Genomic DNA, 16,259 nt, shown 5'->3' with positions numbered 1-16,259 from the left:
AATCCAAGATGGCTTCACCGCGCAACAACAGTAGTTATAATCGTATAAATGCTATATAGCACTTCTGTCTTGTTTGTGTCTCATTAAATCAGCTGTACACACAGCACGGCCTACTTCTAGCTATGTGGACATGAGGCTGCAGTGTTTGTATGCACAAAATGCCACGAAATGCCTTGTTATCAACTGTTATTGCTACAATGGCTAGCCTGGCTAGCTAGTGGATCTAGTAAACAGTGAACTTCCCAGCTCAACTTTTCTGCAAATGGAATGCTAGCAAAACGGATGTGACGTCATTTAGCCTCCACATCCCAGTTATTTTGCGATAAAGGAACGCACGATTATCCTGCTTAGGGCCACCAGATGTACAGGGCCGGCCCTGAATACATGTCTTATGTGCTCATAATGCATTATAGACATGACCTTCGTAGAAAGTGTTACCAAAGTTTCTTCCTATGTTGTAAAATGTGGGCCTAATGAATCTTTGTACGAAATGTAGATATTTATATTACTGCATAAGATAACAAATGGTTTTATTTAAAAACATGACAAACCTGCAAGTTTGTAGGCTATACATTTGACTATGCTTGACAGGTATTTATTAAAAGTAATCGAAATCAGCAAAGATCTTGTTTTCTTGGGATTATGAAAATGAATAGCCTACATATCACTCCAGATTTTACCCGCCTTGTATGCAAATTACCTAGTAAAATGTTTCGCGCCAGGGCACAGTTCATGAAAGGCACTGCATTTTAATTCCGTAAAATACCTCAGCAATACATCAGATTGTAATGTTTTATCAGTCGAAACATATACTAAACATTACAAAAATATGTATAACTATTTTCAGTGGTGAATGTAGCCTGCCGTTTTTCCAGGGGATTTATTTTTCTGTTAAAAGTTTTTATGCAGCTGCCAGGACTTTGACGTCACCGTCGTGGCGCGCTGGTGGCGCGGGAAATGAACTCCTAGTCCTCTGACGGGCAGGCTGCAGAGCGTCATTGTTCACTTTTCTGCAGAGTTGCTTGAACTGTGTTTCTGCTTCGGTGTGTGTAGCAAGACAAATGCAGCGATCCACCCGCTCCAAGGTAAGACAAAGAGCAAAACAACCCTAATTCAATTGATTAGTTAATTATATCTTGTTGATTGAGTCTATTATATTCCATTATCCAATATATATTCACTGTATTCATAGATATCCGAGTGAGTCTCTCCTGCCAGCTGCAGTGATTCAAGTTTAATCTAGCCCAATCAATTCTAAATGTATAAAGTCAGTAACATTTACAAGCAGTTGGGATTGTTAGCTTTCAAAACTGGGGGGGGCTTTCTTTTGCCTCAAAGTTTGGAAAATGCATTTCCACTATCCCTACTTGGGGATTAAAGTCGGATCCATCCTATTAAAATGCATCTTTTTTCGTTGCAGCAATGCACTGCAGGGTCATCATCATGCATCATGATGCAGGCTTGATAATGAAATGTGCCAACACTACTAATGTACAAGTTGAGTGCCTCTGGCTGGGTTTAACATGGATATGTCCCATGGGCTAACGTTAACGTAGCTGTGTCTACAAACGTTAGATGAAGAGTTGTAGGCTAACTACTTTAAATTCAACATTTTGGTTCCCTTTTCCCTGTCTGTTACGTCTCCGTAACGTTACAGTGTTTCTGGAGTCAGGGTGGCCTTGTAGTTGCAGGCCCAGTCCTTTATCCCAGTGGTTCTCAAATTCTGTATGACTGCTTTGGTCATGGGTTTCATACACTTTCTGTAATACAACATCTAAAAGCAAAAATCTGATCAGATGGTGGATCCTGGGAGAAATTTGTATTAACTGTGGGTCCTTTATTTAATTTGTGTCAGTTCAGGAGTCATTGACGTGAACATCTTTGAGAACCACTGCTTTATCCGAGATCATGCCCTTGTTCTGGCTTTGTTTTGGCAAGCATGCCCCCATGCTGAGGTGTCCAGGAGCAAGACCCTGAACCCCTTCCGGCTCTAGGGGCGCTGTTCTGTAGCTCCCCCTGACGAGTCTGACCTCCTGGTAGGGGGGCAATTGGAATAGAATCTCACTACCAGGGATGCAAACTAGTCACCTTTTTTACCCCAAAATAGGGCACTTAGGTAAATGATTTCTGAGTGGTTTTGTGTCTGCTGTGGTGTCTGTCACCTTTTTCACTCTCAATTAATTTGCATCCCTGCACTACTGAGAACAATAAAGCACTATAGTATTATTTAACCATAAAGTCTAAACGTAGCTGTCCTCTCCTTAGACGCTGGCAGCCCCGGCTCCCTCCATCCGGATGAGTTTGAGGAGCTTCCGCAGCGTCCCGCTGGTTCCCATGGAGACCTCCTCTTCCTCCTCTGATGATAGCTGCGACAGCTTTGCTTCTGATGGAGGCTTTGCAAATACGGTAACAACACAATGCCCACTCACCCTGATTATAGGCCTGTTGAATGGCGCTGACTTGTGTGCCTAACTAATGGTTCTATCTGTCTGTGTTTCAGAGGAGAAGCTTGAGACCAGCAAAGAGGATGGGGGAAAAACCAAAGGTATTTGAGGCCACGTCGGAGGAGGATACATGCAGTGGGTTTGAGGACAATATGATCAACAGCCAGATGAGTGCTATGGTGAGTTTCGGGGGGAGGGGGGGGGGTTGTGCTGCTGGTTAGTTGCAACATAATTCAGAACTTCATCAAACACCACACAAGTTTCTTCTAACAGTAAAATGTCTTGTTTCAGAAAGTGGATTCTGAACCTCCCAGGCGTGGCCGCCGATCCCAAATCCTTAAGGTGGCCATGACGTTCCCCACCAGGAAGGCCGGCAAGAAGAGGCCTGCATCCGAACCCCTCCCTCAGCCCAAAGTGGAAGAGTCCGACTCTGAGGACGACAACTTCATGAGCAAGAGGGCGCTGAATATCAAGGAGAACAAAGCAATGGTACAACTCCATGCATTTTTTTGACATTAATTTGACAATTTTATATTGATACATCTGGGACTATATGAGCTGAGTTTTGGTCAGAATTGCCTGACTTTGTTCTTGCGTTTTTCATTTAGCTAGCAAAGCTGATGGCGGAGCTGAACAAAGTACCTGGTCTCTTCCCAAGGCGGATGGCAATGTCAGCATCTACTACGGTAATTACAAGTTGAAGATTAATCTTTGTACTTATCGTGTAGTGCCACACTTGAACACAGGACAGATTTTAGTGGCGTTCTATTTTGATGATTTTTTTCTTAATCGTTTCAGCCTCGCCGCACACCCCGGCAGCCTGCCGGACCCCCAGGGTTTCGCAGGAGGAACCCGGCACGCACCTCTCGACCCCACACACGGTCCCGCACCCTGGTGGACGGGCCACCCAGCCCCACTCCAGAGGAGGATCCTGACGACAAGTTCAGCCTGGTGCGCAAGAGCCGCTACTATGAGGAGGAGGATGAGCCGGTAGGTGAAACCAGGAGCAGTCCCTCTAACATCTCTGCCTTGTATGTTGCACTGCGTTCAGGTAATATCCAAGCATAAATCAATGCTAATTAACTGCCGATATTCCACGCACAGCCCCGACGCCGCTGCTATACCGGCCCCATGGCCCTACCTCATGTAGTGCGTCCTGTGGAGGAGATCACAGAGGCAGAGCTGGACCGCATCTGCACCAACGTGAGGGAGAAGGTCTACAACAGCTCCACTGTAGGTCCCGCATCACATACTGTACACATTCATAAAGCAAAGATTTTGATTTAGTTTTTGGAGGGCAAGTTTTGATTATATTGCCGTTTCTTTCGAACAGGGATCCACGTGCCACCAGTGCCGTCAGAAAACGACCGACACCAAAACCAACTGTCGTAATCCCGAGTGTCAGGGGGTGAGGGGTCAGTTCTGTGGCCCGTGTCTCCGGAACCGCTATGGAGAGGAGGTCCGCGATGCTCTGCTGGATCCGGTGAGTACCGAGACGTTACGGAGTGGATTCCTAAATTTACCTTTGCTGTTTTCAGGCGAGTCTGATTTTCATCTTTTGACCCTCTTGTCCCATGATGCAGGAGTGGCTGTGCCCGCCATGCAGAGGGATCTGCAACTGCAGCTTCTGTCGAGCCCGAGAGGGCCGCTGTGCCACTGGAGTGCTGGTGTACCTGGCTAAATACCACGGCTATGATAACGTGCACGCCTACCTGAAGAGGTAATTGAATGAAGCAGTGTAAGCTTTGAGATTAGTCCTTTTTACCAGTGTCTGTTTTATTTTAACATTGTGTTTCTCTGCTCTGCAGTTTGAAGAAGGAGCTGGAGGAGAGCAGCCAGTGAATTTTGGAAGATGGAGCCCCTGTTGATTCTTGACCTGACTGACATGCTCTTTGTGAACCATATTTACATGCACAGTCTAATTATTGCCTTGGTTTTACGAGAACAGGGTACCTGCAGGTTGCAATCAGTTAAATTTAAAATACTTTAATACCTTTTGTGACTTTTAAGACCCTGCGGCCACCGTGGAGAATAACACAATGCTGTTCATCTTCCCGGGCGTTCGTTCACGCGATTGCACATTCAGCCGTGATTGACATCTAGAGGAGGAACACTTCCCTCCTGCCCATAGAGCTCGCATGGTTTTTCTGTTGCTCCCACATGAATGTCCTGCAATGTATTAGTGCTGAGCCTCTCCATAAAGACGGGGTCTTTATAAACAAAGCTAGAGCAACGGAAACAACCCAAGCTATTTTAGGGAGATGTCACGACTTGTGAAAACTTCAATGATGATGAGCAAACTGATAAGGTGCTCGCATGTCCAAACTACCCGCCGCTCATATCACGGTTCCTTGTGACCGTGGTCAAAGTAACATTTTTGCATTATATCTCAAGGCTTGAATATTACTGTGCATGTAAACAAACACTCGTTTTAAATTCCTATGTCCTAAGCTTTTATTCAATTGTTATATCGGAACACTTAAGATCAGTTATATTTTACATTGTTTTAAATGTATCAAGTTTGTGGCCCAAATGAATTTAAATTTGCCTTCAAGGGAACTTTTTTTTCTTTTCTTACTGCAGATTTGTTTATGCTTGTGTTTTTACAAGTTCTTTTAACCTTAACTTTCATGGTTCTGATTAATGAAAATTATCAAATGTTATGTTGCTGTTATGTTGTTTCTTGTCTCTGTTGGCCATGGAGGCTTTCCTGTAAAAACGGTTTCTTGTGCGACTGTTGGGTAGTCTGCTGATCCCACTGCAGGTAGAAAGGGCAGAGAGACTGGGCTCGATTGCCTTCCACTACTAAACCAAGAGGAACTGTGTGATATACTACAGTGCCTAGTTAAATATCCTTCATTAGATAACTGTCACTAATGGTGTGGAAACAATTAGCACACTCTAATGGGATCGCATACCTGTAAATCATTTTCTCCTGTTAAAGCACATTCTCTCTCTGCTTCCAGTCTTTTTTCTCTCATTTTCTGGTGATGCCTTGCAGTGTAAGGAACGGTTTACGGTTCCACTGAAGTGGCAACAGAGTTATAGCTGGCGTTTGCTGTTCAAAAGTGATAATCCACAAGGAAATGACTTGGAGTTAACCATAGGTTGTTCATAGCCTTCCAAATGTACTTCATTTGACCTGCACCATTTCCACTATATGCTCTGATTACTTGACACATTTCCAAAATTACACTTGATTTTATTTCTGAATGATGGGTTTTTCCCCTCTACTGATTTTCTCTTTCAAAATTCATGACAGGTGTAGGTTGTCTGGGCGTACGGTTTGTTTTTGGTAAGAGTTATGCTGAACTGTCGTGATGAATACCCATTATGTTAATGCTTATTTTGTGCTCATTGGGTCAGCTGAAGATCTTTCATTAAAGCATTTATGACTGGAGAACCCTGTTAACGATTTTGTTTGCCTAGTCCCTAGTACAGTTTACCTAGTACAGTGCCTGTTTGTGATTACTGATACTGGTGGTGATTGAAAATCTCCAGAACTGTTAATGATGATTTATCCTGAAATTCCATGGAATAATGCTGCAGAGAGAAAATGCTGCACTAAAGTCTATTATTGCTTTAGTGTTTGTCCATGTAGTTGACTGATTGACTTGTCAATTTCTAATGAGATTGTCAAATAATCAAATAGTTCTCCAATTTATAAATCCATAAAATTGCTGTCATATTCCTCTTATTATAGGCCTACCTAATGATTTGAGATCTAGTGTGTATTGTGTATCAATTCAATAATGTAAACATAATGGTTGTTGATGCCTAACATCATTTACACATGTCCAGGGGGGTGGTGGGGGGGGGGGGGGGTGGAAGGTGCAGTTGACTAAGACCCCAACAACTGATTGGTCTCAAGAGGGGGCATGACTCCGTTTCCCCAAGCTATTCTCAAAAGACATTTATATACAGGGTTCCGCAAGTATGGAATTTGATTTTAGTATTTTCCAGGTCTGGATAAGTATAGAAAAAGGTATGGGAAAAAACATTTGTTTCCAGACTATTGTCTATTGGGACTATCTGATTATTAATTTGTCTAAATAATAACATTCTGAATTTAGACAAAATAAATTGATAATACAAGTGTTTTATCACAGCATCAGAATGTAACATACTGTACATGTTAACAGTTGGATTTTAAAACCATTTAAATTAGTTACATAATAAACATCAGTAGATCTATATTCCTAACCCGGTCTCACTGTCTCAGAGCTTTTCAGTCTTTAGTCTGGCTGTCGCCGTTTAGAACTGACTGAGGCTCAAACCCATGACCTCAAAACTGACGGAGGCTTGAACCCATGAGCTCAATACTGCTGGGCAGTAATCCAACTCTCTGTGAGACTGTGTCACACTTGTGGTAGGACAGGTTTTCTCAGCTTTTCAGCCTTTCGTCTGGGTGTCCATTTCCATACCTCGCTAACTGACTGAGGTTCGAACCCTCAACCTCAAAACTGGCATGCAGCTGTCAAACTCCATGAGCCACTGAGTCTCACAAGATCAAGTCATTTGTGTCAGAGCTTTTCAGTCTTCACTTGAGAAGTTCTTCAAAGTCCAAGCTTTCACTGAGGCTCAACCCCTAAAACCTCCAAATTGTGGTGTGGCCATAGGTGTCATTTACAATAGGGACATGTCCTCACCACTTTTCAACACAAAGTGATGCCCTTGTGTACTAAGATGTCAAATATGGTCTGACAGAGAATTCTGGAAATCTGAGTGTGGAAAAAGATGGAATTTGAAAACGTGTAGGAACCCTGTATTATGCTCCTCATCATCCCATTTAGTTTCTAAGGCTACATCTGTTTAAATATAAATTCAATTTTTATAAGGTTTTTCTCACTTTTCTCCCTCTGAAAGCAACATTTCAAAAACTATTATTAGTATAATAAAGATGCACTTGAAAATACTGGTACTGTATTAAATACCAATGATCATCCACTTTGGGGTGATGAATATTTAGGGAAATAATTGTTTACGACGCTCGAGCATTGAGCTGATCTGGTAATCAGGCTATGAAATACAATATTTATTCATTAGAGCAGATTTAATGAGGCCTCGCGGCGCTAATTATGAAAAGCAGTGTAGCAGTAAATGAGTAGCGCGGTGCGGTGGTGGGCTGTGGGGCACCTGTAAGGAGGGACTGGGGGTTGAAGTGCCCTGAGTGCCATGGCACACTGAGCCTGCCCATCCCACAGCCATACATCACCGGCCCCTCAGACAGGTCACAGATGGGCCCCCATCCCGGCATGCCTTGCCCTCCCAGCTCCATGAATTAGAGCTGGATTAACCCCCCCCCCCCAAAGCATTCTAATGCTGAGGTTACGGCTGGTCGATATGTACAAAATCAAAAATGATAATATTTTTAACCCAAATACCTCGATATCGATATTGTGACAATATTGTAGGGATGCACTTCGAGATATGTACAGTATGCAGGTTTAGAGATATGTGCAGGTTTAGAGATATGTATATGTGTCACACTATGACAGTGTAATAAATAGCTAATAAGGTTCTAAGACCGGACCAGTTGGGAGCCACACCAAGCTAAAAACCAGACTTAACAAGAGTTGGAAAAAGGTCAAATACAAATTTATTGATTGTTAAAAATGTCTCTTGGTTCCGCTGGGGATGCCGGGACTGCCAGCTGCACCACTCTAATCCACCGGCTCTACAGGAGGATGACAGACAGATTAAAAACAAGTCCGAGGGGAGACGGTTTGATAAAAACAAGCAGGTTAAAAGTGGGTCCTTTACCCTAGGTCGTCTTGTCAGGCTCTCCTGGGTTTGGGGCTTTCTATTGGTCCAGGGGGGGGGGGGATTTACTCCGTCCAATCTCAGTCCACTTGAGTGGGGAGAAATCCAAGCTCAGGCCAAAATTAGTCCATTCACTGTTGAGGCAGTAGGTGAGGGAGGGGGGGAGGTCACAAGCATATAAAACAGTTCACTTTCCTTTGTTGCGCTCGAATTGTCCGTCCATTGGTTCAGGCCTTGTTCCCATGAAGGAGTGCGTTGTCTCAGTCCGTTAGCATGCTTCCAGGTCCCACAGCAGTCTGCCAGTCAGCTCTGAAACACAGCTTTATATACACCACTTCACACCAATCAAGAATGCCTTTCAGCTGGGCCACCACAATCCACCTTCACACTAATTAATGCTCTTCAGCTGTGCCACCACCCATGCATTCAGGTACACTGCAAAACTCATTGAAAACTCACTGACTGGTGCTGCTTCCCACTGTCCACTTCATGACACACTCCCCCACTTCTTCCTGTCCACGTCCTCGGGGACCCAATCACTCTGCCAACCTTGGGATATGTGACTCTCCCCTTGCTTTGTAGTTCACTCACCAGCAATAACGGACTGGGGGCTGACCCAGGTTTGTCCTCTGTGAGCGCCGGGGTGGAGAAGGCTGGGGGCTCCCAGCCATTTGAAGCCCGGCCCCATGGATGTTCCTTGGAGTGCCTAGCATCAGCCATTGCATTGCCCCGTCAGCTGCGGGGTCACTGACATAGTCCTCAGTCTGTTGAGTTTCAACCTGTATTGGGGCTTGAAAGGTACACACACGTAATCTATTGCGGTGAATGGTCCGGAGTGGGCCCTCTTTACCTTCAGGCCGTACCTGGTATGTGGGCCCACCAGGTGGGCAAAGTTGTCCAACCACCACCTGCACACCTGGCTCCCACCTGTCGGCAAGCTTCCCTTGTCCATAACGGCGGGTTGTGTGCACCAACACCCGTTCCCCGGGGGGGAGAGGCTGGGCCTTGGCCTTTTGATCATAACGCTCTTTGTCTCTGGCGGAGGTGCTGCTGAGGTTCTCCCCCACTTTTTGGTATGCTCGGGCCAGTCTCTCATGGTGGAGCTGTACCCAGCCCTCGGTGGTGACCTTGTTTGTAGGCTTCCATGCCCCCGATGCCACCTCCACTGGAAGACGTGCGTTCCATCCATACATTAGGAAGTGGGGGGTGTAGCCTGTAGAGGAATGTATGGAGTTGTTATAGGCCTGTACTAATTCTGGCAAATGTTGGACCCACCTTGAACGTTGTTCGACTTCCAGTGTACCCAACATATTGAGTAGGGTTTGGTTCCAGCGCTCGCAGGTGCCATTGCCCTGTGGGTGGTAGGGGGTGGTTCTGCTTTTCCTGCATCCGTAATACTGACAAAGTTCTTTAATTAAAGCAGATTCAAAATTTGCCCCCTGGTCTGAATGGAAACGCTCTGGGCATCCAACAGTCTGGATTATATGCTTGAGAATGGCTTTAGCTGTAGTACTTGCTGTCTGATCATGAGTAGGAATGGCCCATGCATACTTTGTGAATAGATCAGTAGCTACTAGTACATACTGGTAGGCATCTGAAGGCCTGCTCAAAGTCAAGAAATCAATGGCTATAACCTCAAGTGGGGCATGTGTGATGATAGACATCAGGGGTGCTTTACCTTCTGGGCGTGACTTGCGCCTAACACACCTCTCACACATGGATGTCCAATTAGCCAGGTCTTTCTCCATTTGGGGCCAGTAGAAACCTCTGTGGAGGTTGGAGTAGATCTTTGCAGCCCCCAAGTGGCCTTGACGTCTGTGGTACTCGTCCCATATGGCCCACCGTTGCTGTAGGGGAACAAGGATCTGAGACATTAATTCTTTGGTTGCTGGGTCTTGGGTCCACCGAATCAACACTCCATCCACTATTTCCAACCGGTCCCACTGCCGGAGAAGTCTAGTCACTGCTGCAGTCTCATTCCTGCGCTCGTCTCTGGTGGGTAGTTGTCCTCTTCTGACATAGTACTGCAGGCGCTGGATGGTAGAATCTCCCTCCTGTAATGGCTGCCAATAGTCAGGGCCCCAGGCTGCGTGAACTAGACATGTCTCGACCTCAGAGATTTCTTTTGGAGTGTGAGGGCTTTGGACCTGTGGTGGAAATCGAGACAGCACATCCGCGTTAACATTTTCTCTCCCTGGTCTGTACTTCACATCAAAGTTATAGTTGGCCAGCTGGGCCGCCCAGCGCTGTTCAACTGCCCCCAGCTTAGCTGACTGGAGGTGCACTAAGGGGTTGTTGTCAGTAAACACTGTAAACTGTGCGCCCCAAAGGAAGTCTTTAAACTTTTCCGTCAGGGCCCATTTTAAAGCAAGGAGCTCAAGCTTGAAAGAACTATAGTTTGAATCGTTCCGCTCTGCCGGGTGGAGGCTGCGGCTGGCGTAAGCTATCACACGTTCCTTCCCTTCTTGTACTTGTGTGAGAACCGCACCTAAGCCTGTGAGGCTAGCATCTGTGTAGACTCTGAATGGGAGGGTAAAGTCTGCGAAAGCAAGAATAGGGGCCTGGACAAGTGCCTCCTTCAGGGCTTTAAAGGACTCTTCACAATCCCCGGACCACTCTACTGCAGCCTTCTTCTTACCTCGGGAGGTGCCAACCAAAAGGGCATTGAGGGGGTACGCTACATTGGAAAACCCAGCAATGAAGCGGCGATAATAGCCAGCAAACCCGAGGAATGACCTCACTTGGCTGACAGTCTGCGGTGTGGCCCAGTTTTGTACACAAGAGATCTTCTCTGGGTCCGGTGCCACTCCTTCTCCACTCACCAGGTGTCCCAGAAACTTCACCTGCTTTTGAAACAAAACACATTTGTCAGGCCTCAGCTTCAACCCAAAGTTTGCCAATTTCTCAAATACCTTTTCCAGGTCTTTCACATGGGAGTTGAAGTCGGCAGAGCAGATGATAATGTCGTCTAGGTATACTAATGCAGACTCAGGGAATAAACCCCCCAGGCACCTCTGCATTAACCTCTGGAAGGTGGCCGGGGCGTTGCAGAGGCCGAAGGGCATTCGCTCGAATTCATACAGCCCAAAAGGAGTGGCAAAAGCAGTCTTCTCCCTATCTTGAGGTGCGACTTCCACTTGCCAGTAACCGCTGGCTAAGTCCAGGGTAGAATAGTATTCTGCCTTTGAGAGAGTGGTTAGTGCCTCTTCAATGCGTGGTATTGGGTGAGCATCTTTATGGGTTACTGCGTTAAGTTTACGATAGTCAACACAGAAGCGCAACTCCCCACTCTTCTTGCGGACGAGGACTATGGGGGCAGCCCATGGACTGGAGCTTTCCTTGACCACACCGGCCTTTAGCATGCTCCCCAGGAGGCTACGGACTTCCTGGTACATGGTCGGGGGTATGGGACGGTACCGCTCTCTGATTGGTGCTGCAACACCAGTGGGAATATTGTGCTGCACCTCCCCCGTACACCCAAAGTCCTCATCGTGTTTTGCAAAAAGGTGTCCCCACTTCTGCAACACAGCCTGCAACTTCTCCTGTTGAATTTTTGTCAGACCCTCACCCTGGAAGCATACATTTTCCGCAAACTCCTCTTCACCATCAGTGCTCACTCGTCCTACTCCCACCTCCACAATGCCAGGACTCACTTCTTTGAGGGTGAGATCTTCCATTTCCCTGACCTCAGAAGGGCATGCAGAGAAGGTGGCAATAGGCTGATAGCGCTTGAGCCATATAGGGTACGGAGCCAGATTTCTTACCCGTACTGGTATCCTCCCACGGGTTGCAGTAGCCAGTGTCCTTGCAGCCGAGACGATTCCAGGCTCCTCCAGGGGTTCCACCAAGACGTCATCCCCATTGTGCACACTAGATGGTGCTCTAGCCCAGAGTAGGATCTCGCTCTGTCCTGGGACACGAACAGGGTATCTGTAGGCTGGTCGTAGGGTCCCAGGAGGAGATGTAATTTCAACACGTCTACAAACATCAAAGGCCATTTCCCATGCTCTTTTCACTGGGGTTGGGGCAGAAGCAAAGTTGTGCTGTACATGTGGGTCAAATCCAACGGCATTCCAACAGCATTGGATAATGTTCATGCCCAATAGGGGAGATTCACCTGGGTCCCCAGTCACATCCTCAGTAATTACGACTCCCAACTCACCCAGTGCCAGGTCTCCCACCTCCACCTTCATCATGGCGTAGCCCACATAGGGTATCCTGGTCTTATTTGCCGCTCTCAATCTCAGCCACGGTAGATCCCCCACTGGGCCCACTTCCTGTTTGGGGAAAAGGCGATTGAAACAACTTTCAGTCATGAGCGTAACTGGTGAACCTGTGTCCATTATACAATTCACGGTTTTGCCATTGAACATTACTGGGACTTTTGGGCAAGATCCAACTACAGCGTCTCTGTCAACTTTGTTCTGGGCCTTTGTAGGGCTACCAGTCACCTGGCCCGTGGTAACTGGGTTCAGTAGTTTAAATCTTGCTGTGGGCATTCTCTGGCCAGGTGGCCACTCACCCCACACTTCTTGCATATGGGCCGGCCTTGCTCGTCCCACCTCAACCCAGTAGAATTATGTTCCACATGGGCCCTGGAAGGGGCCCCTGTCCTCCCCCTTGACTCTCTGGTCCTGTGTCTCTCCTGGTCATTTTGTCTCCTTGGGCTCGGGCTGCTTAGCCTCCGGTCCCTCCTTTGGTGATAAGGGGTAGGGCTACGAGGGTAGCGTTGGTGGCTGCTTGGGCTGTTATGTGAAGGGGGTACCTGTTGCACTGGTGACGAGCGGAACCTCTGAAATTCCTGTTGGATGGTCTCTCGTATGTGCTCTTTTACTTCTTCCAGGATCTCCTCCTTCAGTTCTGCTTTCCAGCCTGCTGTCCGGCTTGAGGACATCCTGTTGTCAGTCACTGCAGCACATGTCGCTTCCGACGGATCCCTCTCCGCTTGGTCCATCTCCATGTTCAGGCCCCGCTGTCGAATAATGGCAAATGTTGAATCTGGGTGCTCTCTAAGTTGTCTTCTTACCCCACTTCGAATTGCTCCCGGCTGCAGTCCTGAGACAAACTGGTCACGTAGTTGGACATCCATCCGTTCTGGGGTCTGGGGGTCTCTGGTCTGTAGCCTTTTACCCAACTCTCGAAGGCGAAGAGCATAGCCTCGAACCGTTTCTCCAGGCCTTTGTCTGCAGTCGAAAAACATGGAGCGAAGTGAGCCAACAAATTCTGTATCACCATACAACTCATTCAGAAACCGAAATATTACTGCAGGAGTGGCCCTCTCAGCTTCGTCCAAAAGCAAGACTTCTCGTCTGGCTTCTCCCTCTAGGGTGCTTAAAACAAAGTCACACTGCTGTGCGTCAGTCCATACCTGTGCCCTGAGTATGGCTTGCATCTTGTTTTGCCACTCATTAAAATCTAATCCATGCCCGCTGAATTTTGGGGCCCATGGGGCCCCTATGAAAAAGGGTGCCAACATAGCCGGATTTGCCATATTGTCTGGTCTGGTATAATAGCCTAATGAGGCCCCAATACAATGATCCGGATGCTGCCGACAAACGCCAAAAATGTCACACTATGACAGTGTAATAAATAGCTAATAAGGTTCTAAGACCGGACCAGTTGGGAGCCACACCAAGCTAAAAACCAGACTTAACAAGAGTTGGAAAAAGGTCAAATACAAATTTATTGATTGTTAAAAATGTCTCTTGGTTCCGCTGGGGATGCCGGGACTGCCAGCTGCACCACTCTAATCCACCGGCTCTACAGGAGGATGACAGACAGATTAAAAACAAGTCCGAGGGGAGACGGTTTGATAAAAACAAGCAGGTTAAAAGTGGGTCCTTTACCCTAGGTCGTCTTGTCAGGCTCTCCTGGGTTTGGGGCTTTCTATTGGTCCAGGGGGGGGGGGGATTTACTCCGTCCAATCTCAGTCCACTTGAGTGGGGAGAAATCCAAGCTCAGGCCAAAATTAGTCCATTCACTGTTGAGGCAGTAGGTGAGGGAGGGGGGGAGGTCACAAGCATATAAAACAGTTCACTTTCCTTTGTTGCGCTCGAATTGTCCGTCCATTGGTTCAGGCCTTGTTCCCATGAAGGAGTGCGTTGTCTCAGTCCGTTAGCATGCTTCCAGGTCCCACAGCAGTCTGCCAGTCAGCTCTGAAACACAGCTTTATATACACCACTTCACACCAATCAAGAATGCCTTTCAGCTGGGCCACCACAATCCACCTTCACACTAATTAATGCTCTTCAGCTGTGCCACCACCCATGCATTCAGGTACACTGCAAAACTCATTGAAAACTCACTGACTGGTGCTGCTTCCCACTGTCCACTTCATGACATATGCAGGTTTAGAGATATGTATGCAGGTTTAGAGATATGTATATGCAGGTTTAGAGATATGTATGCAGGTTTAGAGATATGTATATGCAGGTTTAGAGATATGTATATGCAGGTTTAGAGATATGTATATGCAGGTTTAGAGATATATATATGCAGGTTTAGAGATATGTATATGCAGGTTTAGAGATACGTATGCAGGTTTAGAGATATGTATGCAAGTTTAGAGATATGTATGCAGGTTTAGAGATATGTATATGCAGGTTTAGATATATGCAGGTTTAGAGATATGTATGCAGGTTTAGAGATATGTATATGCAGGTTTAGAGATATGTATGCAGGTTTAGAGATATTATGCAGGTTTAGAGATATGTTTGCAGGTTTATAGATATGTACAGTATGCAGGTTTAGAGATATGTATATGCAGGTTTAGAGATATGTATATGCAGGTTTAGAGATATGTATGCAGGTTTAGAGATATGTATATGCAGGTTTTAGAGATATGTATATGCAGGTTTAGAGATATGTATGCAGGTTTAGAGATATGTATATGCAGGTTTAGAGATATGTATATGCAGGTTTAGAGATATGTATATGCAGGTTTAGAGATATGTATGCAGGTTTAGAGATATGTATATGCAGGTTTAGAGATATGTATATGCAGGTTTAGAGATATGTATATGCAGATTTAGATATATATATATGCAGGTTTAGAGATATGTATATGCAGGTTTAGAGATATGTATGCAGGTTTAGAGATATGTATATGCAGGTTTAGAGATATGTATATGCAGGTTTAGAGATATGTATATGCAGGTTTAGAGATATGTATGCAGGTTTAGAGATATGTATATGCAGGTTTAGAGATATGTATATGCAGGTTTAGAGATATGTATATGCAGGTTTAGAGATATGTATATGCAGGTTTAGAGATATGTATGCAGGTTTAGAGATATGTATATGCAGGTTTAGAGATGTGTATATGCAGGTTTAGAGATATGTATGCAGGTTCAGAGATATGTATATGCAGGTTTAGAGATATGTATGCAGGTTTAGAGATATGTATATGCAGGTTTAGAGATGTGTATATGCAGGTTTATAGAGATATGTATGCAGGTTTAGAGATATGTATGCAGGTTTAGAGATATGTATATGCAGGTTTAGAGATATGTATATGCAGGTTTAGAGATATGTATATGCAGGTTTAGAGATATGTTTGCAGGTTTAGAGATATGTTTGCAGGTTTAGAGATATGTATATGCAGGTTTAGAGATATGTATATGCAGGTTTAGAGATATGTATGCAGGTTTAGAGATATGTGTATGCAGGTTTAGAGATATGTATATTCAGGTTTAGAGATATGTATGCAGGTTTAGAGATATGTATATGCAGGTTTAGAGATATGTATATGCAGGTTTAGAGATATGTATGCAGGTTTAGAGATATGTATGCAGGTTTAGAGATATGTATATGCAGGTTTAGAGATATGTATGCAGGTTTAGAGATATGTATGCAGGTTTAGAGATATGTATATGCAGGTTTAGAGATATGTATGCAGGTTTAGAGATATGTATATGCAGGTTTAGAGATATGTATGCAGGTTTAGAGATATGTATATGCAGGTTTAGAGATATGTACTGTATATGCAGGCTTAGAGATATGTATGCAGGTTTAGAGATATCTATGCAGGTTTAGAGATATTATGCAGGTTTA

General features: G+C 45.4%; 1 protein-coding gene across 1 annotated transcript; it reads left to right on the top strand.

The window, feature by feature from the left end:
- Positions 1–1,018: 1,018 nt before the first annotated feature.
- On the top strand, positions 1,019–5,963 carry cdca7a (cell division cycle associated 7a). Its single transcript, XM_083639098.1, has 10 exons — positions 1,019–1,085; positions 2,266–2,406; positions 2,501–2,623; positions 2,736–2,933; positions 3,053–3,130; positions 3,243–3,434; positions 3,549–3,677; positions 3,778–3,927; positions 4,028–4,164; positions 4,253–5,963. Exons 1-10 carry the CDS (start codon positions 1,062–1,064, stop codon positions 4,284–4,286), a joined length of 1,206 nt encoding a protein of 401 aa, XP_083495224.1. The 5' UTR covers positions 1,019–1,061; the 3' UTR covers positions 4,287–5,963.
- Positions 5,964–16,259: the final 10,296 nt, after the last annotated feature.

Source organism: Poromitra crassiceps, assembly GCF_964638095.1.
Source record: "Poromitra crassiceps genome assembly, chromosome: 6".
Classification (NCBI taxonomy): domain Eukaryota; kingdom Metazoa; phylum Chordata; class Actinopteri; order Beryciformes; family Melamphaidae; genus Poromitra; species Poromitra crassiceps.
This window is presented reverse-complemented; position numbering and strand designations above follow the sequence as displayed.

Excerpts from the sequence above, each read along its gene's own strand:
- cdca7a (XM_083639098.1), top strand. The coding sequence starts at position 1,062 with ATGCAGCGATCCACCCGCTCCAAG. Across the intron at positions 3,678-3,777 it reads AGGTCTACAACAGCTCCACT|GGATCCACGTGCCACCAGTG; the intron begins GTAGGTCCCGCA and ends TCTTTCGAACAG. Across the intron at positions 4,165-4,252 it reads GTGCACGCCTACCTGAAGAG|TTTGAAGAAGGAGCTGGAGG; the intron begins GTAATTGAATGA and ends TCTGCTCTGCAG.